Raw genomic sequence first — 26,713 nt, 5'->3', positions numbered from 1 at the left:
GGAGCATATTACCCTGTAATCACCCCTGTTCACTGCCAGTCCTCTCTGATCTTTTTTGACTTGGCTTACAGTTGTATACTGGTATGGTATAGCCCAGCAGTTAATTTGATATTAGGTCTTGTAATCTAACTTCAATGCAAGGTCACATGCAAGACTGTATAAATACAGCCACTGGCCAAAGAAGTCCGTATGGCATTTATGTTTTATGCCTTTGTATTCAACAACACTTTTGCGGCTAGGGATGGGCTGATGGAGGAATATCATTTATACAAATAGGTTGCGCAGATTGACGTCATAGTTAGAATTTGATGCCATCTGGGGACACCCAGATGTGGCACTGAGCCAGCATTTGCTGCAGAGGGAGAGGAGAGCGGAGAGGAACTGACTGGGGTGTGCTGGTTTCCACTAGATAGCACATCCACAAAGTCAGATTCCACAGCCAAAAAGTCCAAATTGGCAAAAAAAATAAAAATGCTTTTTGGTCTTTAAGGTTAGGGTTAGGRATTAGGGTTAAAGGGGAAGGGGGATACCTAGTCAGTTGTCCAACTTAATGTATTCAACCGAAATGTGTCTTCCGCATTTAACCCAACCCCTCTGAATCAGAGAGGTGCAGGGGGCTGACTTAATTGACATGCAGGTTCCCAGTGTGGTTAAGGTTAGGTTTAAAATCTGATTATGACTTTGGCTGTGCCAGCTTGTGACTGGCAAGAACAAGATTCGTGACACAAAATGCTAACCTGCTTATTTTACCACCACCCCTCTGTTTAAAATGTACGTCATTAAAGTTATGTAAATTTATTTGGAGAGCTTTTGAAATACAGGGGAATTTGCAACGTTTGCGTCATCCTTTTCCTAGAGGGGAACAAAACACCCCAACAATTGTTTTATTCTAAGAGTTTTGTCTAAATGATCCTTTTCTTGCAGAGACGAGGGGCGATCTCCTATGACAGTGAGGATCAAACGGCTCTCTACATTCGGATGCTCGGTACGTATGGTATGATATTTTTTTAGCACTCCATGAATATTTTAACATATCGTATGACCTTCACCTACCTTTTCACCATCCATAAGGATATTGATTATTTAAGAAATGGTTTGATGTGTGTTTGTTATTCAGTAGATACAGTGCCTTGCAAAAGTATTCATCCCCCTTGGAGTTTTTCCTATTTTGTTGCATTACAACCTGTAATTTAAATAGATTTTTATTTGGATTTCAATGTAATGGACATACACAAAATAATGCAAATTGGTGAAGTGGAATGAAAAAAGTAACTTGTTTCAAAAAATGAAAAATGGAAAAGTGGTGTGTGCATATGTATTAACCCCTTTGCTATGAAGCCCCTAAATAAGATCTGGTGCAACCAATTACCTTCAGAAGTCACATAATTAGTTAGATTGCACACAGGTGGACTTTATTTAAGTGTCACATGATCTCAGTGTGTATATATACACCTGTTCTGAAAGGCCCCAGAGTCTGCAACACCACTAAGCAAGGGGCACCACAAAGCAAGCGACACCATGAAGACCAAAGAGCTCTCCAAACAGGTCAGTGACAAAGTTGTGGAGGAGTACGGATCAGTGTTGGGCTATAAAAAAATATCCAAAACTTTGAACATCCCATGGAGCACGATTTAAATCCATTATTAAAAAATTTAAAGAATATGGCACCACAACAAACCAGCCAAAAGAGGGCCGCCCACCAAAACTCACGGACCGGGCAAGGAGGACATTAACCAGAGAGGAAACAAAGAGACCAAAGATACCCCTGAAGGCGCTGCAAAGCTCCACGGCGGAGATTGGAGTATCTGTCCATAGGACCACTTTAAGCCGTACACTCCATAGAGCTGGGCTTTACGGAAGAGTGGCCAGAAAAAAGCCATTGCTTAAAGAAAAAAATAAGCAAACGTGGGAGACTCCCCAAAGCATGTGGGATACTCCCCAAACATATGGAAGAAGGTACTCTGGCTAGATGAGACTAAAATTGAGCTTTTTGGCCATCAAGGAAAACGCTATGTCTGGCGCAAACCCAACATCTCTCATCACCTTAGAACACCATCCCCACAGTGAAGCATGGTGGTGGCAGCATGTTTTTCATCGGCAGGGACTGGGAAACTAGTCAGAATTGAAGGAATGATAGATGGCACTAAATACAGGGAAATTCTTGAGGGGAAACCTGTTTCAGTCTTCCAGAGATTTGAGCATACTGCTAAAGCAACACTCGAGTGGTTTAAAGGGAAACATTTAAATGTCTTGGAATGGCCTAGTCAAAGCCCAGAACTCAATCCAATTGAGAATCTGTGGTATGACTTAAAGATTGCTGTACGTCAGCGGAACCCATCCAACTTGAAGGAGCTGGAGCAGTTTTGCCTTGAAGAATGGGAAAAATATCCCAGTGGCTAGATGTGCCAAGCTTATAGAGACATACCCCAAGAGACTTGCAGCTGTAATTGCTGCAACAGGTGGCTCTACAATGTATTGACTTTGGGGGGTGAATAGTTATGCACGCTCAAGTTTTCAGTTTTTTTGTCTTGTTTGTTTCACAATAAAAATATATATTTTGCACCTTCAAAGTGGTAGACATGTTGTGTAAATCAAATGATACAAACCCCCCAAAAATACATTTTAATTCCAGGCTGTAAGGCAACAAAATAGGAAAAATGCCAAGGTGGGTAAATACTTTCGCAAGCCCCTGTAAGCAATCTCTCTGCTGCTGCAATGTACACAAAAGATTGGAAATGAAAGACATTTGTGGGTATTCTTACCCTTTCTCAGTCAGTATAGCTAGGTATGTGTTTCTGTTTTAAGATCCTTTATTCATGGTCTCTTATGAATACAGGTTCTTAAACACTTACTCTTTCTTATTCCGTATGGATAACAGTACTTAAATATATGTTATATCATGTAAGATGATGTAAGAATGTAAGAATGTAAGATATAAGATGTCTCCTAACTAGATAACATATTGTATTACCTATTAACTACATAACTCTTATCTGGTAAAACTGCAGAGTCTGTTTTGATCTAGTCTGAATAGAGAGGCCTGCCTCTTCTCCAGCTCTACACTGACACCAGTGTGAATACTAATAGTCACTTTGGCACTGTGTCACAGCCAGGCTTCCTGCTTAGCTTTTGTCTGTGTCGCCTCAGCCTTTGCTTCCCAAATGGCAACCTATACCCTATAAAGTGCACAACCTTTGATCAGATGCCTTTGGGGCCCTGGTCAGAAGTAGTGCACTGCATAGGGAATAGGGTGCCATTTGGGACAGAGCCTCAGTCTTAACAGGCCCAATGATTTACTAAATAAAACCCCTCATTATTGCAAGTACCTTGAGGACTATGTTTTCCCATTCCTTCTAGGAGATGTGAGAGTCAGAAGCCAGGTGGGGTTTGAACCAGAGCGAAGAGGGTCTCATCCCTACTTGTATGTCGATTTCCGAACTTTGCACTGTAAGTAAGAACCAAAAACTCCCATTTCAATGTGCCACCATCCCTTGAAATATCTTCTATCAATAAAGAAGCTGAACCTTTTTGCAATCCATGATTTGTTGCTCTTATGATAGAAGTAACCCTTTGTCTGATACATAGACGTATGAACTAAATGGCAGATACTGTATGAAGTAAACACTAAACATCACTCATGTAAATGTAGGTAGTGCATCTAATGGATATGAAACTTGAGTGTTATTCTTGCTACTTTTAAACTGTCATCTGCTTGAATTAATGAAATGAAAGCATTTTTGATATTAGTCACTTGTCAAATTGAATTGTCTGAAAAGGTCTAAAAATACCATTGTTCAAAGTGTCTCTAACAAATTGATAAATGGAAGCCATCCAGCTGGCTGTCCTATTGATGTGATCTTATGTATTGTGTTTGCTGACTGTGCAACATTTTCCAGCAATCGATATTGCATTTTAGAATTGTTGGGGACCATCGCCTGTTAGATATTAGACATTAATTTGTTCTGGCTCTGTCTGTAGGTGCCTTGATCTTTCAAATCAATTTCTAGAATGCTAGTTTGCTGCAAAAAGCTTTTTGAGGCTTGCTAGTCTGCCATGGTTGGTGAGTGAGCGTTGACAATGCAGGACTGAGATTGGTGGGCTGCCAGCTGGCTAGAGAATGGACTGCTGTGTCAGCAGCATGTCTGCACACTCACACCCCTTTGCACTAGTCACAGTGGTGGGGGTGGCCACGGTATGGCAGGCTCAAATCCTCTGTTTGTCCTCTGTCCGTGCAGATGGAATTTTAGGGCTACACACTGTTTGAATTGGCTTGGTAGTCTTCCTTCGTCTTTTCATCAAGTTTCACAGTAAACATAGGTTATTCACACTCTGTCATGCATCTGTTGTATATTGATGTTAGTACAATAAACCAACTAACAGTATTAGCCCGATTTGTTACTGACTTATTGTATTGGTGTGTATTTTACGTTGTCCTGAATGATATGCAGTGCTATGCTTTTAATACAGAGAGTGTACATTCCTTTGTTTTACAAGCAGATGAAGAGTATGGAATTCTGTGATAGAATTTTGTTTGAAAACTTTTTAGTGTTCAAGACCTCAAAAAGCCAACAGACAAATCCTGGTGTTTGTTTTAACAACATGTGACCTAGCTAGCTAACTGCAACTTGAAAGTAGACTTTATGGAAAAGAAAGAAAATATGGACATCTCCTGAAATCTTCTTGAAAGATAATGCAACAAAGCATGATGTTACTCTTACTTGAAATGGATTCAGTTGTTAGCTATATAAACTTGGCTTAGCTTTAAAAGAGAGTCGGTGCATTTCACCATAGCTAATGTAAATGGTTCTGTACTTATGTTTCCATAGCCCGACCTGAGGCTGCGTGGCCTGTGTCTGCCAGGAATGTCCGCAGGCTGCTGAGCTTTCAGAGGTACCTCCACTCGTCACGGTTCTTTCACGGCATCCCAGCCTCCAACCCTCTAGGCTACATCCTTGACGATGACTTCACAGGTCAAGCCAAGGTCAGTGCCACTGCCAATCTCTCTAGCAACAGTACATCTTTTCTGTAGATGTTAGTGTTGTAGTATCACTGAGTAGGCCTAACTGTATAATATTTCATATGTTTCAGTTAATGCTGCAGAAGGTTGGAAACTGGAACTTTGATATTTTCCTGTTTGACAGACTTACGAACGGTACGGTGTTTTCCTAGGTGATTGTTGCCCTCTGCTGTTTAAGAATAGCAGATGCAATACATGTTGGCTTTATGGCTCACCTTGACACATTGCTCTCCATTCTCTATTTGGAGAATGTTCAGTCATGAAACATAATAGTTTGTATAAATTTGGAGAATGAAATGTGATTTTGTTGTGGATGGCGTTTTGCTAGTCAGACTAATTATATGTGGTTGAAATTCAACTTTAGATTGAAGAGTAAGACTGTGTTCCTTGTCTGTTATTACAGACTAGTGTTATTGTGCATTTGTTAATTCATTGTTTCTGTTCTGCTTTCTGACAGGGAACAGCCTCGTCAACCTGACCTTTCACTTATTCAACACTTATGGGTTAATTGAGCTCTTCCAGTTGGACATGGTTAAACTTAGAAGATTTTTAGGTAAGGAAATAAATAAATTTTGAAATGATTAAATGCACCATATTGCATTGGGACATGGATTTATTTAAACCCAATATTGTCTACTTGAATGAAGTGGTGATGCGTAGTTGAAACCATCTGCAAATGAACTGAATAACCAATGTGTTTGTGTTGTTATTAGTCATGATTCAAGAGGACTACCGCTGCCAGAACCCCTACCACAATGCAGTCCACGCTGCAGATGTGACTCAGGCCATGTATTGTTACCTGCAGGAGCCCAAGGTGAGAAAAAATGATATGGTTTACCACTAACAAATTGCTCATCTACACCTGAATTATATACTCTGTAAGAATAAGGGCATAAAGTATATCGATACTCGAAACCCTGTATGTGTTTTTGTTTGTTTGTTTTTGTAGAAGGATGTGTAGATTCTGGTAAGACATTTGAGCTTGTATCCTTCAGTAAACTAATATGACTCTACAAGTACACCTGGAGAGGTTTGTTCCAACTGACTCTTCGTGAGGAGTCTGATGAGGAGGGTTCTGTGTGTTTGTTCCAACTGTGACTCTTCGTGAGGAGTCTGATGAGGAGGGTTCTGTGTGTTTGTTCAACTCGTGACCTCTTCGTGAGAAGTCTGATGAGGAGGGTTCTGTGTGTTTGTTCCAACTGTGACTCTTCGTGAGGAGTTGTGAGGAGGGTTTCTGTGTGTTTGTTCCAACTGTGACTCTTCGTGAGGAGTCTGATGAGGAGGTTCTGTGTGTTTGTTCCAACTGTGACTCTTCGTGGAGAGGGAGGGTTTTGTTCCCTCCCTGTGATCTGTGAGGAGGGTTCTGTGTTGTTGTTCCAACTGTGACTCTTCGTGAGGAGTCTGATGAGGAGGGTCTGTGTTTTGTTCCAACTGTGACTCTTCGTGAGGAGTCTGATGAGGAGGGTTCTGTGTGTTTGTTCCAACTGTGACTCTTCGTGAGGAGTCTGATAGGAGTTCTGTGTGTTTGTTCCAACTGTGACTCTTCGTGAGGAGTCTGATGAGGAGGGTTCTGTGTGTTTGTTCCAACTGTGACTCTTTCGTGAGGAGTCTGATGAGGAGGATTCTGTGTGTTTGTTCCAACTGTGACTCTTCGTGAGGAGTCTGATGAGGATTCTGTGTGTTTGTTCCAACTGTGACTCTTCGTGAGGAGTCTGATGAGGAGGGTTCTGTGTGTTTTTTGTTCAACTGTGACTCTTCGTGAGGAGTCTGATGAGGAGGGTTCTGTGTGTTTGTTCCAACTGTGACCTTTCGTGAGGAGTCTGATGAGGAGGATTCTGTGTGTTTGTTCCAACTGTGACTCTTCGTGAGGAGTCTGATCTTCGTGAGGAGTCTGATGAGGGTTCTGTGTGTTTGTTCCAACTGACTCTTCGTGAGGAGTCTGATGAGGAAGGTTCTGTGTGTTTGTTCCAACTGACTCTTCGTGAGGAGTCTGATGAGGAGGGTTCTGTGTGTTTGCAGCTCGCTGAGACGCTGACCTCCTGTGATCTCCTGCTGGGTCTGCTGGCGGCTGCCACCCATGATCTGGACCATCCAGGTGTCAACCAGCCTTTCCTCATCAAAACGGACCATTACCTAGCAGCACTGTACAAGGTAAGGCCCTATACTGGAAATAACACAGGGGCTCAATGCTGATGCTTGTGGTGATTAAACAATTTCCCAAACTGGGGTCAATAAAGTACTACTCTAATCTCTCTACTCGTTATTATTTGAGAGTCTGATGGATAAAATGCTGATGTAGTTTTCCATCAAATGTTGAATGACTTTGAAGTACATGTTAATAGCTGGCATCAGACATCAACTAGCCCATGTACAATATATTGACCTCTGTAATGAGTAATACAAGTATTTTTTGGGTTCTGTTTGCCCTTTTGTAGAATAGCTCAGTTTTGGAGAATCACCACTGGAAGTCTGCGGTGGGCCTGCTCCGCGAATCAGACCTGCTGTCCCACCTCCCCACTGAAGACCGGTCAGTTCAGACAGGGCACCTGCTATATTAAATTCTAACTTTATTTGTCCCCTTAGGGGGAGAGAGAGAGACATTTTTGTTTTGTTACTGGATACAGAGAATGAGAGGCCATCCTCTGAATTTAGTTTCCTCAAATCTGGTGTTTTGATGTGTGCCGTGAAAAAAGTTTGATTGGATTAGGATCGCTATGTAATGTGCTTGATTTGGATATATGAGATGCATGTGATTACTGCCAGTGATCAGATCTAGTCTATTTAAAACTACATCTACATCCACTAAGACATTTAGTTTATGTACACTACTGGCAAAAGTTTTAGAACACCTACTCATTCATGGGTTTTTCTTTATTTGTACTATTTCCTACTTTGTAGAATAATAGTGAAGACATCAAAACTATGAAATAACACATGGAATCATGTAGTAACCAAAAAAGTGTTAAACAAATCAAAATGTATTTATATTTGAGGTTCTTCAAATAGCCACCCTTTGCCTTGATGACAGCTTTGCACACTCTTGGCATTCTCTCAACCAGCTTCACCTGGAATGCTTTTCCAACAGTCTTGAAGGAGTTCCCACATATATGCTGAGCACTTGTTGTCTGCTTTTCCTTCACTCTGCGGTCCGACTCATCTCAATTTGGTTGAGGTCGGGGCATTTTGAAGGCCAGGTCATCTGATGCAGCACTCATTTACAACTGTGACTTGGCCAAGATAGAGCAAAGCAGTGCGACACAAGCAACACAGAGTTACACATGGGATAAACAAACGTACAGTCAATAACACATCACTCTCCTTGTTCAAATAGCCCTTACACAGCCTGGAGGTATGTTAGTTCATTGTCCTGTTGAAAAACAAATGATAGTCCCACTAAGCCCGATCCAGATGGGATGGCGTATCGCTGCAGAATGCTGTGGTAGTCATGCTGGTTAAGTGTGCCTTGAATTCTAAATCAATCACAGACAGTGTCACCAGAAAAGCACCATCACACCTCCTCCATGCTTCAAAGTGGGAACCACACATGCGGAGATCATCCGTTCACCCATACCACGTCTCACAAAGACACAGCGGTTGAAACCAAAAATCTCCAATTTGGACTCCAGACCAAGGGACACATTTCCACCGGTCTAATGTCCATTGCTTGTGTTTCTTGGCCCAAGCATGTCTCTTCTTATTATTGGTGTCCTTTTAGTAGTGGTTTCTTTGCAGCAATTTGACCATGAAGTCCTGATTCACACAGTCTCCTTTGAACAGTTGATGTTGATGTGTCTGTTACTTGAACTCTGTGAAGCATTTATTTGTGCTGCAATTTCTGAGTCTGGTAACTAATGAACTTATCCTTTGCAGCAGAGGTAACTCTGGGTCTTCCATTCCTGTGGCGGTCCTCATGAGAGCCAGTTTCATCAAAGCGCTTGATGGTTTTAGAGACTGCACTTGAAGAAACTTTAAAATTCCTTGAAATGTTCTGTATTGACTGACCTGAAAGTAATGATGGACTGTCGTTTCTCTTTGCTTATTTGAGCTGTTCTTACTGTAATATGGACTTTGTCTTTTACCAAATAGGGCTTTCTGTATACCCCCTACCTTGTCACAACACAACTGATTGGCTCAAACGCATTAAGAAGGAAAGACATTCCACAAATTAACTTTTAAGAAGGCACACCTGTTAATTGAAATGCATTCCAGGTGACTACCTCATGAAGCTTGTTGAGAAGAATACCAAGAGTGTACAAAGCTGTCATCAAGGCAAAGGGTGGCTATTTGAAGTATCTCTTTTGATTTGTTTAACTTTTTTTGGTTACTATGTGTTATTTCATAGTTTTGATGTCTTCACTATTATTCTACAATGTAGAAAATAGTTTAAAAAATAAAGAAAAACACTTMAATCAGTAGGTGTTCTGGAACTTTTGACCGGTAGTGTAATACTAACTATGGGGTCCCAGATTTAGCTCATTTAAATGTATCTTCAGACTTGTGTAATCACCCATTGCAACATTGCAGTAAAAAAGGCCTTTTTGTTTGTTTATGAAAATAACTGTTTCATTACTGTATATACTAATAAATATTGATTGGATGTTGTTGTCATTTAGATTGAACATGGAGGAGCGGCTTGGATCCCTGATTCTGGCTACAGACATCAGCAGGCAGAATGACTATCTTTCAGAGTTCAGGACACACTTGGACAAGGGAGACCTCTGCCTCACTAACGGAGGACATCGACACTTTATCCTTCAGGTGAGCAAGGTGTTTCCCACCAAACAAAAGCAGCATAAATGACTGTACTATCCATCACCCTTTTGAACTGTTGTGATGTGATTTGTGGCATTAAGAGATCATGTGAATCTCTGAGGGACTGAAGTGTTGCAAAATGTGCAGTTTGAAACAGTAAGTGAATCATCCATGTGGTTGAGGCTGATGGAGAGGAAAGAGAGAGACCGAGACAAACTGAGTTATATGTTGTCCTTTTCCTGAGTCTCCACTCTGTTTTCCTCATTGACCTTGTAAGATGGCTCTGAAGTGTGCGGACATTTGCAACCCCTGCCGACCGTGGAAACTCAGCAAACAGTGGAGCGAGAAAGTGACAGAGGAGTTCTTCCACCAAGGTACTATACCCCGAAACTCTGTACTGGGCTAATCCTCTCTGATCTTAATCCAGGTGTTTATTAAGAGTGCACACAAGCGTGACAGTGCGGTTTATATACTAAGTATTAACCAATCCTTCTTTTCATCAGGTGACATTGAGAGGAAACATCATCTTGAAGTAACCCCACTCTGTGACAGGCAATCCAACTCGGTTGCCAATATACAGATTGGTAAGGTCACCCCTCTTAATCTAAGTCTGCATATGATTAAGTATATAATTAATTTATATTTTACTATGATTTAGTGACCTGTCCAGGGGTGTACTTGTACATCAAGCTGCCTCATGCTACAGTCATCCTCCTGGCCTCTGGCCGATTCTGGCTCGGATAAGGCTACTGACAATGATTTCAAATGTGCTCCTACTTAATATTTATACATTTGCTTGTGGTTGGGTTTTTCTGCTTCTGACCTTAGCAGCATTGTGTGATTTATTGTCAGAACTTGCTCTGAATGAGAGATGTCTTCTCCTGTAGGCTTTATGGCGTACGTGGTAGAGCCTCTGTTTGTGGAATGGTCACGCTTCTCCAACACACGGCTGTCCCAGACCATGATGAGCCACCTGAGCATGAACAAGCAAGGCTGGAAGGAGGGGAGGGACAAGCAGGAGGTTAGCTCTAGTAGGGCCTCAGAGGAACAGAGGACTCCTCCCACCAAAGACTCAAACTCCAAAGTATTACCTCAGGGAAGCAAAGGGTCATGACATGCCAAGCATGACTGGCGCCCACGGTGAGGTGAGAAAGAGTGAAATGAATCTCCGCATCCGACAGAAACGACATTACCCAGCACTCCCTGCAACTCAGCCACACGCTCCGCATCTAGGTTAACCACTGTTTTAGTTTTTTATGTAATTTAACTTAATTTATTGAATTTGGACCTTTTACTTTAACATAGAGCAATACATATATACCTCATGTTGCTTCTGCTGTATGTATTTTTATTTAATTTTGTACTGTAGTTCTGCTCTGACATCACTAATTTGACACGTCACCCTTTTAACAGAGACCTGAAGGGAATGTTTTCAACAAGACCCTTCTGATTAAAGTGCCATTTGCAAACATTTTGTTAATGTTTTTAAAGTGGGGAAACCTTGTATTCAAAGAGAGAGGTTCATGTTGAATGAATGAGACAAGCTTCTGTGTGTTGCTGCATTTCAGACTAATAGTAATACTTCCTCGTACAAGAAATGTGACGAGCCCACTTCACTGGTGCCTCTGAAGACTGTTTACAAGCGTCTTTTGTGCTGCATTTCACATATTAAACATTGGTTCTGTAAAAAAAAAAGCTCATACTGTATGTGAATAACCACTCACATGAAGTACTTGTCCTGTTGACAACACACTGAACAAACATCTGATTGCAGAACAACACAAATGCCCTGAAAGGACTGTGATGGTCCGTTCGTTGCTCCTTGCACTGTGAACTATAACGGGTTTTATGACCCAATAGTCAGTCAGCTCAGAGACTACTTGTGTGAAAAAAGGCCATTGGATGTGGTATGAAATCAATGTATTTCTTTACTGATATGGTGTACAGTGTTGGGGATTTAACCGTAGCCTAATAACAATGTTTTGTAATGGGGAAACAGGGCATGCGTGTGGCCTTAACCATAGAATCTAGATTCTATTTTTATGGCATTAACATTCTTTCAACACTTGAATAACCACTCTTCCATACTAGTAACAGATGACCTGAGTTGAGGGTATAAACAGCATGACTACTTATTAAAGTTGATATTAGGTGGTCTGCCTCTGGTAGGGCTATGCCATGATCTACAATGTTATTTTAGAGAGTCGAAGCCCTTTCTAGAATGCAAACAGACAACTATTAAGACTGGCAACAGATACCTTTAAACTATGCACAAAACTAAGTGACCAAACCAGTTATTTTTTAAATATTTTTTTTTATAAGGTCGATCGTCTTCTCTCAATGCATTGTCCAACTGTTTGCCTCTGGTGTGAAAAGGAAATGACTTGGCATTAGTAGATTGGACAGTGATCCAGTCATAACATAACATTCCATATTTAATTTATTTTTGGTATTGTTTTTTGATTCTGTACACAAGACACGATTGTGTCTCTGGTTGGACTTTCAGTATATCGAATGAAAACCGGTGCTTTTCATATTATGGCAAAAATTTGTATTTTCTGGTTACTATTGCAAGACTGTTTGATAAAACTGTTTACCATTTTGATGTAAGTCATTTTTGGGTAGGAACTTTTGTGGCAAACTATTTTGTGAAAAGCTTTGACAAATTGATATTTTGATACATGCCAGTTGCAGTTACATTTTCATTAATAAAACAACTTGTCACACTTATGCGTTTGATTTATTTTCCTCTGTACAGTTTAAAGCCCCAGCCATTCTTTACAGTTCTACAAAGAATGTTCTATTCTCTCTGGGGTTTTGCATAGAGGAGGGATAAATAAGAGTGCAAAGGCATGATTGGGTTTTGATAGTGTCGATTTAGATTTTTTTTATTAAAGATACTGATAAAGGTTTCCCTTTGATCTGTGGTTTTATTGTATCGACATATCACTTTGTAGAGGTCTGCCATTAATACAGATCTAGTAGGCTAGATATCCATCCTCAAAAAGGACTTTAGTTTTTGTCTGACTTTTTCCCATATCTAACTTCTCTATTTTTATTTAATTTTATTTGACCTTTATTTAACTAGGCAAGTCAGTTAAGAACGATCTAAAAGCAAGTATGTTTGTGACAGCCATTTCATAGAATTTCCTTCACAAACAGACAACCAACCATTCCACAACTGGAGTATACCCAGCATAATTAAGGCTGTGATAACATTCCAGTTGGTCAATGGGTCTCATTGGCATGCAAGCTGCATCTACTAACTGCCTATACCGAACTATAGAAATGGAAACTGATCACCCCACAGCCCCAATACCCATCCAGTCATACAGGAAGGATACTGCCCTTGTTGCTGCAGCTTGCCCAGAATGACCAGTTAGCTGTGCAAGCTGGTCAAACCCCAGAACTACAACCACCCCTGGCTACCCTGATAGGACACACTCCCCACTGGGCACAGATGTCAGTTCAACATCTAGTTTTGATTATATTTGGTTAAGTTGTGAATTCAATGTGAAATCAACAAAATATGTCACCATGTCATTGGATGTAGGTTAAAAAAAGACGGAATTCCCATACATTGATTACTTTTAAAAAATCCAATCAGTTTTCCACGTTGATTCAACGTCATCACATTTAATATTGGGGGTTGAAATTCTTTGGAAACAACATTGATTTTATCCGTTTTTCCCCAGTGGGTCATGTCCTGGTCACCTCAAAGACTTTAAATCAGCCTTTCACACTTAGTATTAGTTGATTAAAATAGGGCTGTACATATACACTACTAGAGTAGCTGACTGTTGTATTACGGTTGCTTTCCTGTAACTTGGTTACACTACTGTGTACTGATGACTCCTTTCTGCCCCCAGTCCACCTGGTCATGCTGCTGCTCCAGTTACAACGGTTCTGCCTGTGGCTATGGAACCCTGACCTGTTCACTGGACGTGCTACCTTGTCCCGGACCTGCTGTTTTGGAATCTCTCTCTACCGCACCTGCTATCTCTAACTCTGAATGATCAGCTTTGAAAAGCCAACTGACATTTACTCCTGAGGTGCTGACCTGTTGCACCCTCTACAACCACTGTGATTATTATTATATGACCCTGCTGGTCATCTATGAACGTTTGAACATCTTGGCCATGTTCTGTTATAATCTCCACCCGGCACAGCCAGAAGACGACTGGCCACCCCTCAGAGCCTGGTTCCTCTCTAGGTATCTTCCTAGGTTCCTGTATTTCTAGGGAGTTTTTCCTAGCCACCGTACTTCTACATCAGCATTGCTTGCTGTTTGGGGTTTTAGGCTGGGTTTCTGTACAGCACTTGTGACATAGGCTGATGTAAAAAGGGCTTTATAAATTACATTTGATTGATTGATTGATACTTGTGTCATGACAGGCTTATTATATTTTGTGCAATTGCCCATTGTTGATATGCTGTAAGTGTGTGAATGAGATTAAAATATGAACACGCATTGAAAAACCAGTTGGCTTAGGTTATTCAAACAAGGGAGGCATGGCCGTGCCATTCCTGGTCCTAGATATACCAAGAGTGTATAGTGTTTTGTACACAATTCTGTAAAAATGCCTCTTGTGTACACAATTCCTACTTACAGATCGTTTACCCGACATCAAATGTTGTTATGGCACCCATATAGGACTTTTGACGCCATATTCGTTTTGAGGCAAAATATAAAGATAATCTGTGATGCCTCCCTGATTTAATTTCAAGACTAGGGGCTAAGGATACAACATACATCACTAAGCTAAGGATCCTGGGACTAAACACCTCCCTCTGCAACTGGATCCTGGACTTCCTGACGGGCCGCCCCAGGTGGTGAGGGTAGGTAGCAACACATCTGCCACACTGATCCTCAACATTGGAGCCCCTCAGGGGTGCGTGCTCAGTCCCATCCTGTACTCCCTGTTCACTCACAACCTCGTGTCCAGGCACGACTCCAACACCATCATCAAGTTTGTAGACGACACAACAGTGGTAGGGCTGATCACCGACAACGACAAGACAGCSTATAGGGAGGAGGTCAGAGACCTGGCCGGGTGGTACCAAAATAACAACCTATCCCACAACGTAACCAAGACTAAGGAGATGATTGTGGACTACAGGAAAAGGAGGACCGAGCACCCCCCCATTCTCATCGACAGGGCTGTAGTGGAGCAGGTTGAGAGCTTCAAGTACCTTGGTGTCCACATCACCAACAAACTAGAATGGTCCAAACACACCAAGACAGTCGAGAAGAGGGCYCGACAAAGCCTATTCCCCCTCAGGAAACTAAAAAGATTTGGCATTTGGCTCAGATCCTCAAAAGGTTCTACAGCTGCAACAGAGAGCATCCTGACTGGTTGCATCACTGCCTGGTACGGCAACTGCTCGGCCTCCGACCGCAAGGCACTACAGAGGGTCAGTACGGCCCAGTACATCACTGGGGCTACGTCAGAGGAAGGCCCTAAAATGTGTCAAAGACCCCAGCCACCCCAGTTATAGACTGTTCTCTCTACTTCCGCATGGCAAGCGGTACCGGAGCGCCAAGTCTAGGACCAAAAGGCTTCACAACAGCTTTTACCCCCAAGCCATAAGACCCCTGAACAGGTAATCAAATGGCTACCCGGACTATTTGCATTGTGTGTCCCCCCCAACCCTCTTTTACGCTGCTGCTACTCTCTCTTGATCATATCTGCATAGTCACTTTAACTATACATTCATGTACATACTACCTTAATTAGCCCGACTACCCGGTGCCCCCGCACATTGGCTACCCAGACTATCTGCATTGTGTCCCGCCACCCACCAACCCCTCTTTTACGARACTGCTACTCTGTTTATCACATATGCATAGTCACTTTAACCATACCTACATGTACATACTACCTCAATTAGCCCGACTAACCGGTGCCTGTATATAGCCTCACTACTGTTATTTATCAGTCTTTTCACTGTTGTTTTTTTTACTTAAAAATTGCACTGTTGGTTAGTGCCTGTAAGTAAGCATTTCACTGTAAGGTCTAGTACACCTGTTGTATTCGGCGCACGTGACAAATAAACTTTGATTTGAACATCCTTTAAGGAACCTTGGACCCCCCCCCCAAAAAATCGCTGTCTGAGCCCACTTGTTTTCCTTGAGCCGATTACAATAGTCACAACATTAAAAAACGTGTAACTGTATGCATTATTGTCAGGCAGCACCATACAGTACTGAATGAGAGCATATAGATGTATCATGTGACTGACTGATCTACAAATAAAAATGAGTAGCTATTTATAATGGAAGGTGATTCGCAGATTAGTCCATCGGAAGTCGGCTGCACTATCCGCTTCCAACAAGCCCAATATCTGACATCAAGCACAGGGCGTCGGCTCTTTCACTTCAAGAACAATGCAGCTGAATGGCATGTCGCTTCCAACCGCCAATCAGAGACGTTTATAGTGGAGAGTGGCCGCTTCGACAACACATCAACAAAGGCAAAATACCGTAAAAATGTATATATCTTTAAACAAAATATGAAAACAAAAATGTACTTTTTGGTCTTCATTTAAAGTTAACAGTGTGGTTAATGTTAGCTCTAAAATCAGATTTTAAGAAGATACATTTTAAGAATAGGCACGGTTTATGACTGTGTGGTTGCGTTAACTACTGACGACCCTGCTCACCAAGGAAAAAAGGTCCTGTTTGTGACTTGCCGAATACCAGATTTTTGTAATGGAATAACATGTACAAAAAAATAAYCTTTTGGCTACATGTGTTATTTCACCCGTCGGATTTGCTTCATGCTGTCTTTCTCGGACGCTGTGTGCACATTGTGCTGGTCGGAAGAGCCATTTATTTGAAGGTATGCGGGTGTTTTGCTAGAAAATGTTAGCTAGCTGGCAATGCTAACTAGAGATGTTCGCTGTGTTCAATGATTTGAGCCCTTGTTTCGCTAAATACTGTTGGAATTGCATGCAGAACAATGGTGAATAATCTTGCAAGCTTGGTAACAATTAAGTTACACTCAGCCAATAGTTAACAGTATCTAGGTAACTAAATGTACTAACGTTAGCTAGCTATATTTTCCACAATAATATGTTATAAATACACTCGCCTGTCCTCAACACGTAGCTAGCCCTTAACCATACAGTTCCATTATACAAGACTCATTGGACGAAGGCGTCTTCTGTACGGGGGGAATTTTGTTAGGAGCACCGATGCTCAATCTTAACATTTATTATTAGGAACGGTCTTTCATATCAGCGAGAAATTATTTTCAAATGAGTTAGTGTTCACACACGGCCATATCTCTGTTACAGTGCTTGTTTATATAAGAGGGTGCTAATGAACTCGTCAAGTGTAGCGGATGGGAAGTTTAATCAGGTGGAGGCATCTAGTTGTATGGATCTGTGCAAAACTGCCACGTAAGTGTTTTTGTTTTTAAATAAGGGCCATATGTTTAGAATGTTGTACCCAAGCAATGATTATTGACGTTTTCTAAACGTTAAAACAACTTCGGGATTGTAATTCACATAAGGTAGTCGGGGGCGAAACTAATGGCAGACCCGTGCGAGAGGCAGGTTGAGGTTTCCAGGGTTAGAGTAGTGCAGAAGTTGTCATATGCTGCGAAAGTAGACGATGGGTCAAGGTGGAGGGATCCTGAGAGGAGTGGTGAGTAGTAGATCTGTACCAGTACAGAGGGATAAACCAACAAGTGATATATTTCAGTAAGATTTGAATTTTGGCATTTATAGTAATAGTTATCAACTGCACAGCAGGGATGGAACGTAAGTCGCAGAAAATAGAGGTTGTGGTGGCAGCTGCAGAGAGGTATTTGGGTATGCGAGACTTAAAATCAGAAGAGTTACAGGGTGTGTTAAGTGGTGGTGTCCCATCCTTTCAGGCTGTAGGCCTGAAGTAGGACTAAATACATTTAAATAGCATAGTATGGTATTTATATATTTTTTTGTGAGTGTAGTGTTAGATGGTAGGGTATTTGTTGTATTTTCTTTTTTTCTTTTGAGAGAAAAAATTAAGCAAAGAAAATATAAGGGAGTTATACTCCAGTCTAGTAGGTGGCAGTAATGCAACATTTATTGGAAGCCGTTAAACCTCATCGAAGAAGGAGAACTAATGGCTGAAAGCTGTAGGGAGAATGTAGAATGCCACCTAGTTTTCGAGGGCTAGGTAGATAGCTAGCTACCAAGAGCTCTTCTTGTCTAACTTTGATCCTGGCAGTAACAGTTAACATAGGTATAGTGCCTTCAGAAATTATTTACACCCCTTGATTTCTTTCCAGATTTTGTTATTACAAAGTTGGAATAAACTTGATTTCATTTTTTTTGTCAATGATCTACACAAAATACTCTAAGTGGAAGAAAAATTCAGATAATTTTTTCTTTTTTATTAATGGAAAATAAAACACTAATATCTTATTCAACCCCCTGAGTTAGAATCACCTTTGGCAGCGATTACAACTGTCTTTCTGGGTAACGTTAAGTCTTTAGGACCACGACCTGGATTGTACAATATTTGCTCATTATTCTTTTTTTTTAATTCTTCAAGCTCTGTTAAGTTGGTTGTTCATCATTGATAGACACCCATGTTTAAGTCTTGACATAGGTTTTCAAGCTGATTTAAGTCAAAACTGTAACTAGGCCACTTAGGAACATTCAATGTCATCTTGGTAAGGAACTCCAGTGTATATTTGGCATTGTTTTAGGTAATTGTCCTGCTGAAAGGTGAATTTGTCTCCCAGTTTCTGTTGGAAAGCAGACTTAACCAAGTTCGTCACTTTTTATCCTAAAAAACTCCCTAGTCCTTGCTGATGACAAGTGTAACTCATGTGAAATGGCTAGCTAGTTAGCGGGTACGCGCTAATAGCGTTTCAATCGGTTACGTCACTTGCTCTGAGACTTGAAGTAGGGTTTCCCCTTGCTCTGCAATAGTCGCGGCTTTTGTGGAGCGATGGGTAACGACGCTTCGTGGGTGACTGTTGATGTGTGCAGAGGGTTCCTGGTTCGCGCCCGTGTCGGGGCGAGGGGACGGTCTAAAGTTATACTGTTACATTGATGCTGTTGACCCGGATCACTGGTTGCTGCGGAAAAGGAGGAGGTCGAAAGGGGGGTGAGTGTAACTGATGTGAAATGGCTAGCTAGTTAGCGGGTACGCGCTAATAGCGTTTCAATCGGTTACGTCACTTGCTCTGAGACTTGAAGTAGGGTTTCCCCTTGCTCTGCAATAGCCGCGGCTTTTGTGGAGCGATGGGTAACGACACTTCGTGGGTGACTGTTGTTGACCTGGTTACTGTGCAGAGGGTTCCTGGTTCGCGCTCGTGTCAGGGCGATGGGACGGTCTAAAGTTATACTGTTACACAAGCATGCCCAACATGATGCAGCCACCACCATGCTTGAAAATATTTTAGTGATATAATCAGTGATATGTTGTGCTAGATTTGCCCCGCTTTTGTATTCCAAACAAAAAGTACATTTCTTTGTCACATTATTAGCAGTTTTATTTTAGTGCCTTATTGCAAACAGGATGCATGTTTTGGAATATTTTTTTATGTACAGGCTTTATTCTTTTCACTCTGTCATTCATGTTAGTATTGTGGAATGTTGTTGATCCATCCTCAGTAATCTCCTATCACATCCATTAAACTCTGTTTTAAATCCCTGAATGATTTCATTCCTCCATCAACTGAGTTAAGAAGGGCGGCAGTATTTTTTTTGTTTCTTGTGACTGGGTGTATTAATACACTATCCAAAGTGTAATTAATAACTGCACCATGCTCAAAGGAATGTCTGCTTTTTTCCCCCCATCTACCAATAGGTGCCCTTTGCAAATCATTGGAAAATCTCCCTGTTCTTTGGTTGAATCTGTGCTTGAAATTCACTTCTCGGCTTACAGGTAATTGTATGTCTTAGGTACAGAAATGTTTATAAAAAAWAAAWAAWAWTAATAATGTTAAACACTGTTATTGCATACAGAGTCGGTCCATGAAACATATTATGTAACTTGTGAAGCACATTTTTTCTCCTGAATTTATTTAGGCTTGCCATAACAGAAGGGTTGAATACTTATTGACTCAAGAAATGTCAGCTTTTAATTTGTAAACATTTCTAAAAACATAATTCCACTGTGACATGGGGTATTGTGTGTAGATCAGTGACACTAAATCTCAAGTTAATTAAGCCATTTCAAATTCAGGCTGTAACACAACAAAATGTGAAAAAAGTCAAGGGGTGAGAGTACTTTCTGAAGACACTGTATGTCTACTAAACACACATTATTTATATTGCAGTAAGTCATACGCTGTTGTTCTGGGGAATGTAGCTATCTAGCTCCATACTAGGGTTACAGTAGCTAGAGTATTGAATTTACTATTGAGTTAGCTAAGACATTTAACAGCAGCAGATGACATGTTTCCTAATGTCAGCCCCTCCATCTCTTCTCCTCTCCCTCAGTCGATTCAGTCTTGTATGGGTCTGTAAGAGGCATCATCATGAGTGGGGAGCCAGACGCTTTGGCTGTGGTGAACCAGCTGAGGGATCTTGCTGCAGATCCCATGAACAGAAGAGCCATCGTTCAGGACCAAGGTTGCTTACCGGGACTCATCCTTTTTCTGGACCACCCCAACCCCCAGGTTGTCTACTCAGCACTCCTGGTAAGGCCCCAAGTAGCGGCTGCATTGCGTTCTAAAAGTGTCTGCATACATATGTTTGGTTTGCTACTAGCAGATCTCGGCTAGGCATACTCCCTAAAGACTTTTGCTTGAATAACAAGAGAAAAGCTGCAATATTACTGTCCCTCTTGAGCCACCGTTGCAACAACAAAGTAACACTTCCTCAAAATAGTCTGAAGTAATATGAGATCAAGAAATCTATCATTAACTTTGACATTTTTGCCAGGTAGGTCTTAGTCGTGCAATTTTACATCTAGCTAAACTATTTGGTGCAGTACTTCTCGTGAAAAAAATGTGCCTGAAAAAGTAGTAGTGCACTGCAGACAGTCGGGCCGAGCTGGTCAATGACCTGGTTACTGAAGTGACTTGTCTGTTTCTAATCTTAATTCAAATACCATGCTCCTTAACCTTGGATGTGGAAATGTAATTTTGCTGTGGGATGAATGCATTTCTTATGTTCCTAAATTGTGATTGTGTCCCCTTCAGGCTGTGCGCTACCTTGCAGAATGCCATCAAAACAAGGAGAAAATGAGAGGAGAGCTTGGGATGATATTAAGTCTTCAGAATGTCATGCAAAAGTGAGTATATGGCCCTTGTGGAAGCCCAAATCATGATGGTCTTGTCTCACTCGTTTTCTCTGATATCATTATCAAATAGAAAATATTTTTTATTATTTGCAAATGTTTCTTTGGAACCCTTCTTTTTCCGTATGAGACGCACAGTTGCAAAGCGCAACAGGTCCTAAACTCATGTCAAACATTACGTAGTTCATCTCCTTAGACCCAGATGTTTCTCTAAGTAGCATTTTGTGTGTGTTCTGTCTTCTCATAGTGAGTATGCATAAAATAAATAGAGAAACAAACATTCTGAGCAAGAGCTAGAGGTATTTTTGTTGCAAAAACGGATTTGCAATTTTGCTTGGGTCTCACAGTTAAAGGCCCAGTGCAGTCTGTGTTTTATATGCTGAACAAAAATATGAATGAAACATGCAAAATTTCACAGTTACAGATCATATAAGGAACTCAGTCAATTGAAATAAATAAATTAGGCCCTAATCTATGGATTTCACATGACTGGGAATACAGATATGCATCTGTTGGTCACAGATACCTTAAAAAAAAGGTAAGGGAGTGTATCAGAAAACCAGTTAGTATCTGGTGTGACCACCATTTGCCTCATGCAGTGTGAGACATCTCCTTCACATAGAGTTGATCAGGTCGTTGATTGTGGAATGTTGTCCCAATCTTCAATGGCTGTGAGAAATTGCTGGATATTGGCCGGGAACTGGAACCCGCTGTCGTACACATCAATCCAGAGCATCCCAAACATGCTCAATGGGTGACATGTCTGGTGAGTATGGAAGAACTGGGACATTTTCAGCTTTCAGGAATTGTTTACAGATCAAATTGCCATCGATAAAATGCAATTGTGTTCGTTATCCATAGCTTATGCCTGCCCATACCATAACCCCACTGCCACCATGGGGCACTCTGTTCACAATGWTAACATCAGCAAACCGCTCGCCTACACGACGGCATCAGCCATCTGCCCGGTAATCCAGCCACCTGCGAGGTGTGGCATATCAAGAAGCTGATTAAACAGCGTGATCATTACACAGGTGCACCTTGTGATGGGGATAATAAAAGGCCACTCTAAAATGTGCAGTTTTGTCACACAACCGTCTCAAGTTGAGGGAGCGTGCAATTGGCATGCTGATTGCAGAAACGTCCAACAGAGCTGTTGCCAGAGAATTGAATGTTAATTTCTTGACCATAAACCGCCTTTATGGGTTTAAAGATTAACTTCTTGTGAATCCAACCACGGTGTCAGATTTAAAAAATGCTTTACGGCGAAAGCATACCGTACGATTATTTGAGAACATAGCCCACTAGACAAATCATTACAAACAGTAACCAGCCAAGTAGAACAGTTACACAAGTCAGAAATAGAGATACAATTAATCCCTTACCTTTGATGATCTTCATATGGTTGCACTCAGCAGACATTCATTTACTCAATAAATGTTCCTTTTGTTCGATAGTCTCGTTATATCCAAAAATCTCCGTTGTTCGCGTTTTCTTCAGTAATCCACAGGCTCAAACGCAGTCAAAACAGGAAGAAAAAAAAATCAAAATTGTATCCGTAAAGTTCATAGAAACATGTCAAGCAATGTTTATATTCAATCCTCAGGTTGTTTTTAGCCTAAATAATCGATCATATTTCAACCGGACAATAACGTCGTCAATTTAAAAGGTAAACAAGAAACGCACTCTCTCCGTCTCGCTCATGAAAAAGCTCTGTGACACTTTAGGGTCCACTCATTCAGACTGCTCTTACTTCCTCATTTTTCAGAATACAAGCCTGAAACAATTTCTAAAGACTGTTGACATCTAGTGGAAGGCATAGACACTGCAATTTGAGTCCTAAGTCAATGGATACTGTAATGGCATTGAATAGAAAACTACAAAACCAACAACAAAAAATACTTCCTGAATGGATTTTTCTCAGGTTCTCAGGTTTTCACCTGACAAATCAGTTCTGTTACACTCAGACACWATTTTAACAGTTTTGGAAACTTTAGAGTGTTTTCTATCCAAATCTACCAGTTATATGCATATCATATCTTCTGGGCCCGAGAAGCAGGCAGTTTAATTTGGGCATGCATTTCATCCAAAATTCCAAATGCTGCCCCCTACCCTAGAGAAGTTAAATGAGTTCGCTGAAGTTTGCAATTGTTTCAATTGACTATCATAACTTGCTGTAATGTTCACTCAGTGTACAAAACATTAGGAACACCTTCCTAATATTGAGTGGCACCACCTTTTGCCCTCAGAACAGCCTCAATTCGTCAGAGCATGGACTCTACAAGGTGTCGAAATCGTTCCACAGGGATGCTGGCCCATGTTGACTCCAAGGCTTCCCACAGTTGTCAAGTTGGCTGGATGTCCTTTTGGTGGTGGACCATTCTTGATACACACAGGAAACTGTTGAGCATGGAAAAACCCAGCAGCGTTGCAATTCTTGACACACTCAAACTGGTGCGCCTGGCACCTACTACCATACCGTGTTCAAAGGCACAATCTATGTCTCAATTGTCTGAAGGTTTAAACATTTTAAAACTTGCAGGTTCCTTCTGACAATGCAAAAACAATAAGAAATAAAAAAAGATAAAAATACCAACAAAGTAAATGGCTCAGTAGAATAAAATAAACATTTTAGCATAAGTATAATACAGGAATAACATGTTTATATCAATAACAGCTATGTTTTTAGTTTTCCCCACTCAGACCACTCCCAGACAGTCCTAGGAAAATTGTTCCTTAAATCACTTCTATGCAGAGAGCAATTTATTTTGAATATGTTTGTCTTTATTTTTTTTTTTATAAAAACATTCACAGTAAGGTACAGAAATGAGTTGATATTGAGATAAAAACGGCTGCATTGGGCCTTTAAGAGCCAGTACGTTAACACTATTTTGAGATGATGACTAAAATCTTCCATCCCTTTCCCCCTTAGGACAACCACCCCGGGAGAGACCAAACTGCTGGCCTCAGAAATCTATGAACTCCTCCAGGCCTCTAACAGTGAGGATGCAGACAAGCCAGAGGAGCCCTTCTGCAGACGCAAGTCCCAGTTCTTCCTGGGCTCCACCAACAAGCAGGCCAAAACAGTGGTCCTCCACATAGATGGCCTGGATGACTCAGTGAGTGCCCATATACTGATCAATAAGTATATTGATAAGGAGACGGCTGTTATGAGAATTATGTTCTCAATGCACATAACCCAATTTAATTATATTACTCAGTCTGCAAACCAGAATTTGTAAGATCCTGGTCGAATGAAACAGACGGAGGCCCAGCTAAAATAGTCAAAAAGGTTTATTCACGGGAACGTTCTGGCGTGCACAGTACAAAGACCTTCATTTTATAGTGACACACATACTTCCACACACAACATTAGGTATCTACCCAGCTCACAGAGATTAGGGGAGTCCGTGAGAATAGGTTCTTCCCGCCCTCCCCCAAGATAGGGAGAGACCTGGGAAGTTCTCAGTGCCCCAGCCAAGGTCGGCACCGAATCTGGCTCAGACAGTCTGTTATCAAGATACTAGACATATTGTCACCAAAAAACATTAATTCTGACTAAGAACTACACTCCAGGATTAAAATAATCTAATGATTCTAATCAATTTCATACAATCATATGGTTTCAGAGTGTAATATTCTAATCATTTATTAAAATATATCCCATTATCAACGGCACACCATGCTAGCTCCAGTAACTTCTTTACTAAGATAAACCTGATATGTTACACAAAGAATGATGGGTTCTGTAATACATTATGCTATAGTTATTAGATAAGGTGACAGTTCTGGTACCACTACCTGATGTAAGCTGAGTTTATACAGTTATTCCCATTCATCTCCTCCAGAGCCGGAGGAGCCTTTGTGAAGAGGCCCTGTTGAAGATTCGAGGTGTCATCAGCTTCACATTCCAGATGGCCGTTAAGAGGTGCATCATCAGAATCCGCTCAGACCTGAAGGCAGAGGTTAGTCACATTCTGTCTGTCCTATTACATTATATTCTGGGGAGGAGATGGAGGAGGGCAGAGGTGAGTCTAATCTCGGCAACCCAGAACCAATATCTTGCAGCTGCTTGATTAGGTGGGGGGAGATATAACACTGAGTGTCAGAACCTGGATGGATCCTCTTTGGTAGCTCAACCCAACTCTCTCTGCAAGTCTCGGGCAAGTGTATGGGGCAAAAGTCCCCTCTCCTTCCCAAAGTTGAAAGATGCCAGGTGTAGGTGCATACCCTGAGAAATCTTGATTTATCCAAATAACCAGCCTTGAAAAATCTGCACACTGGAAGAATTGTTCCTCATTATTCATCAAATCCCAGAGTCCTTGGACAGATGTTAAACGTATGTCCACAAGAGATTTAAGGTGAGTTAAACAACCTGCGGCCCTGTAACACACGCTGAGGAGGGAATCATGGATGATGTGTGTCGTTGTTAAATCAAATATCTGGTTCCTCTGTAGGCTCTGGGTTCTGCCATCGCATCAACTGAAGTAATGAAAGCTCAACAGGTGGTCAGGGGAGAGGATGGAAATGAGGTTTGTCTTTCTGAATTAATTCCCAGTTTTATGTTTCTGTTGTCTTAACAGCCTTGGTTGAATCTCTGTTATTTTCTAGTCTGTCAATTTGATTCCCAGAGAAGGTCTTTACAAATATTAAGGAATGATCTTTTCTCAAGGACAAAGCTTACGAAAAGAAGTTTGGTATCTAATCAGAATCTAAATTCAAATACCATGGTCCTTGACCTTTTATGCCAGGAATATCATCTATCTTGTAGTGCACATTGAATTGAGCTCTTCCTTTTGCTGTATAGGTAATCATCCCATTCCCAGAGGATGGTTCTGTAGCAGTGGAGCAGAATGTGGATCTTCCAGACTATCTTCCAGAGGAGGAGAGCCCATCCCAGGAGCCAGACAAGGCTGTGACCCGCGTGGGCACAGGGCAGGACGGAGCAGGCTGGCTAGGCACTGCTGCTAACTTTCTGTCCCGCTCTTTCTACTGGTGACTCCCAGACCACTTACACCTCTTCAGACAGAATCAGGCTCCCAGCTGCCAAAGAGCTGGACTGCCAAAGGCAATGTGTAACAACAAATGATTCCAACGGTATGCAGTACACACATGCACGCTCCCACAATCTTACACACACTCCCACCTGGCACCATACAGAATCACCAAGCCATTGAGGGAGAGGACCGGCTTCCGGAATGGATTCTTATTTCTTATCTTTTGGGTTTTGATTGAGAGCTAGACTATTCTTTCTGCAAATGTAAATGGGGCCATGTATTTGAAAACCAAAATGTCTTATTGTGAGGAGCTTTATTGTGGCAACATTAATAGGACTTGATCCATCAGAAACGTTGCCACAAAATGACGTTCCTGTAGTTAGAATGATTTGAAGGATCTGAAATCATTATGGGTCTTTTTGACCGATCTTTGAACAATAACAGACCTCCTCCCCTCTTTTCTCAATGGGTATTGTAGAATATGCAGTAATCAGCATGTGTCCAGTTATCGTGCCTTTCGTTTCATTCTGTTTACATGGATACCCTTGCATGACTGACTGTCTGCTTTAGTTCTGAAGCCTGTAAGGCTCCTTACTTTAATATACCAAAGGTTACTGATGCAGACACTGTATCAACTCGTGTGGGTACTCTTTAAATTCCAATGCCAACTTAAATCATTCATGAAATATATGTGGAGGA

The 26,713-nt window shown here is 41.3% G+C and overlaps 2 protein-coding genes across 11 annotated transcripts in view; both read left to right on the top strand.

The window, feature by feature from the left end:
• Nucleotides 1–12,499, top strand: part of LOC111979276 (high affinity 3',5'-cyclic-AMP phosphodiesterase 7A) — a 33,021-nt gene extending 20,522 nt beyond the window's left edge. For 2 of the 8 annotated variants that reach the window (XM_024009701.1, XM_024009703.2), the window contains exons 2-13: nt 925–985; nt 3,361–3,447; nt 4,827–4,981; nt 5,089–5,152; nt 5,475–5,570; nt 5,731–5,831; nt 7,037–7,168; nt 7,453–7,544; nt 9,631–9,775; nt 10,047–10,143; nt 10,273–10,353; nt 10,657–12,499. In XM_024009701.1, the coding sequence (XP_023865469.1) occupies nt 925–985; nt 3,361–3,447; nt 4,827–4,981; nt 5,089–5,152; nt 5,475–5,570; nt 5,731–5,831; nt 7,037–7,168; nt 7,453–7,544; nt 9,631–9,775; nt 10,047–10,143; nt 10,273–10,353; nt 10,657–10,883 (1,338 nt within the window). In that variant the 3' untranslated portion in view covers nt 10,884–12,499. Of the gene's footprint in view, nt 1–924; nt 995–1,319; nt 1,546–3,357; nt 3,448–4,826; nt 4,982–5,088; nt 5,153–5,474; nt 5,571–5,730; nt 5,832–7,036; nt 7,169–7,452; nt 7,545–9,630; nt 9,776–10,046; nt 10,144–10,272; nt 10,354–10,656 lie in introns of those variants that run through there. The other 6 variants (XM_024009698.1, XM_024009702.2, XM_024009700.1 and 3 more) reach the window with 5 other exon arrangements.
• A 3,697-nt stretch (nt 12,500–16,196) lies between these two features.
• On the top strand, nt 16,197–26,432 carry LOC111979202 (armadillo repeat-containing protein 1). 3 transcript variants are annotated; one of them, XM_070448896.1, is made up of 8 exons: nt 16,201–16,261; nt 19,581–19,658; nt 20,216–20,415; nt 20,920–21,011; nt 23,950–24,136; nt 24,866–24,982; nt 25,475–25,549; nt 25,825–26,432. In XM_070448896.1, exons 3-8 carry the CDS (start codon nt 20,254–20,256, stop codon nt 26,014–26,016), a joined length of 825 nt encoding a protein of 274 aa, XP_070304997.1. In that variant the 5' UTR covers nt 16,201–16,261; nt 19,581–19,658; nt 20,216–20,253; the 3' UTR covers nt 26,017–26,432. The 3 variants fall into 3 exon arrangements, with proteins under 3 accessions (XP_023865344.1, XP_070304997.1, XP_070304996.1); XM_070448895.1 differs by lacking the exon at nt 16,201–16,261 and adding an exon at nt 16,528–16,611; XM_024009576.2 differs by lacking the exon at nt 19,581–19,658 and having other exon boundaries at nt 16,197–16,611.
• The last annotated feature ends 281 nt before the right edge of the window (nt 26,433–26,713 follow it).

This window comes from Salvelinus sp. IW2-2015, linkage group LG19 (assembly GCF_002910315.2).
Source record: "Salvelinus sp. IW2-2015 linkage group LG19, ASM291031v2, whole genome shotgun sequence".
NCBI classification, from domain to species: Eukaryota; Metazoa; Chordata; class Actinopteri; order Salmoniformes; family Salmonidae; genus Salvelinus; species Salvelinus sp. IW2-2015.
This window is presented reverse-complemented; position numbering and strand designations above follow the sequence as displayed.

Bases quoted from the DNA above. Each gene is read 5' to 3' on its own strand.
- LOC111979202 (XM_024009576.2), top strand. From the start codon at position 20,254: ATGAGTGGGGAGCCAGACGCTTTGGCTGTGGTGAACCAGCTGAGGGAT. The intron at 21,012-23,949 runs GTGAGTATATGG...TTTCCCCCTTAG, and splicing joins CTTCAGAATGTCATGCAAAA to GACAACCACCCCGGGAGAGA. The intron at 25,550-25,824 runs GTTTGTCTTTCT...TTTGCTGTATAG, and splicing joins GGGGAGAGGATGGAAATGAG to GTAATCATCCCATTCCCAGA.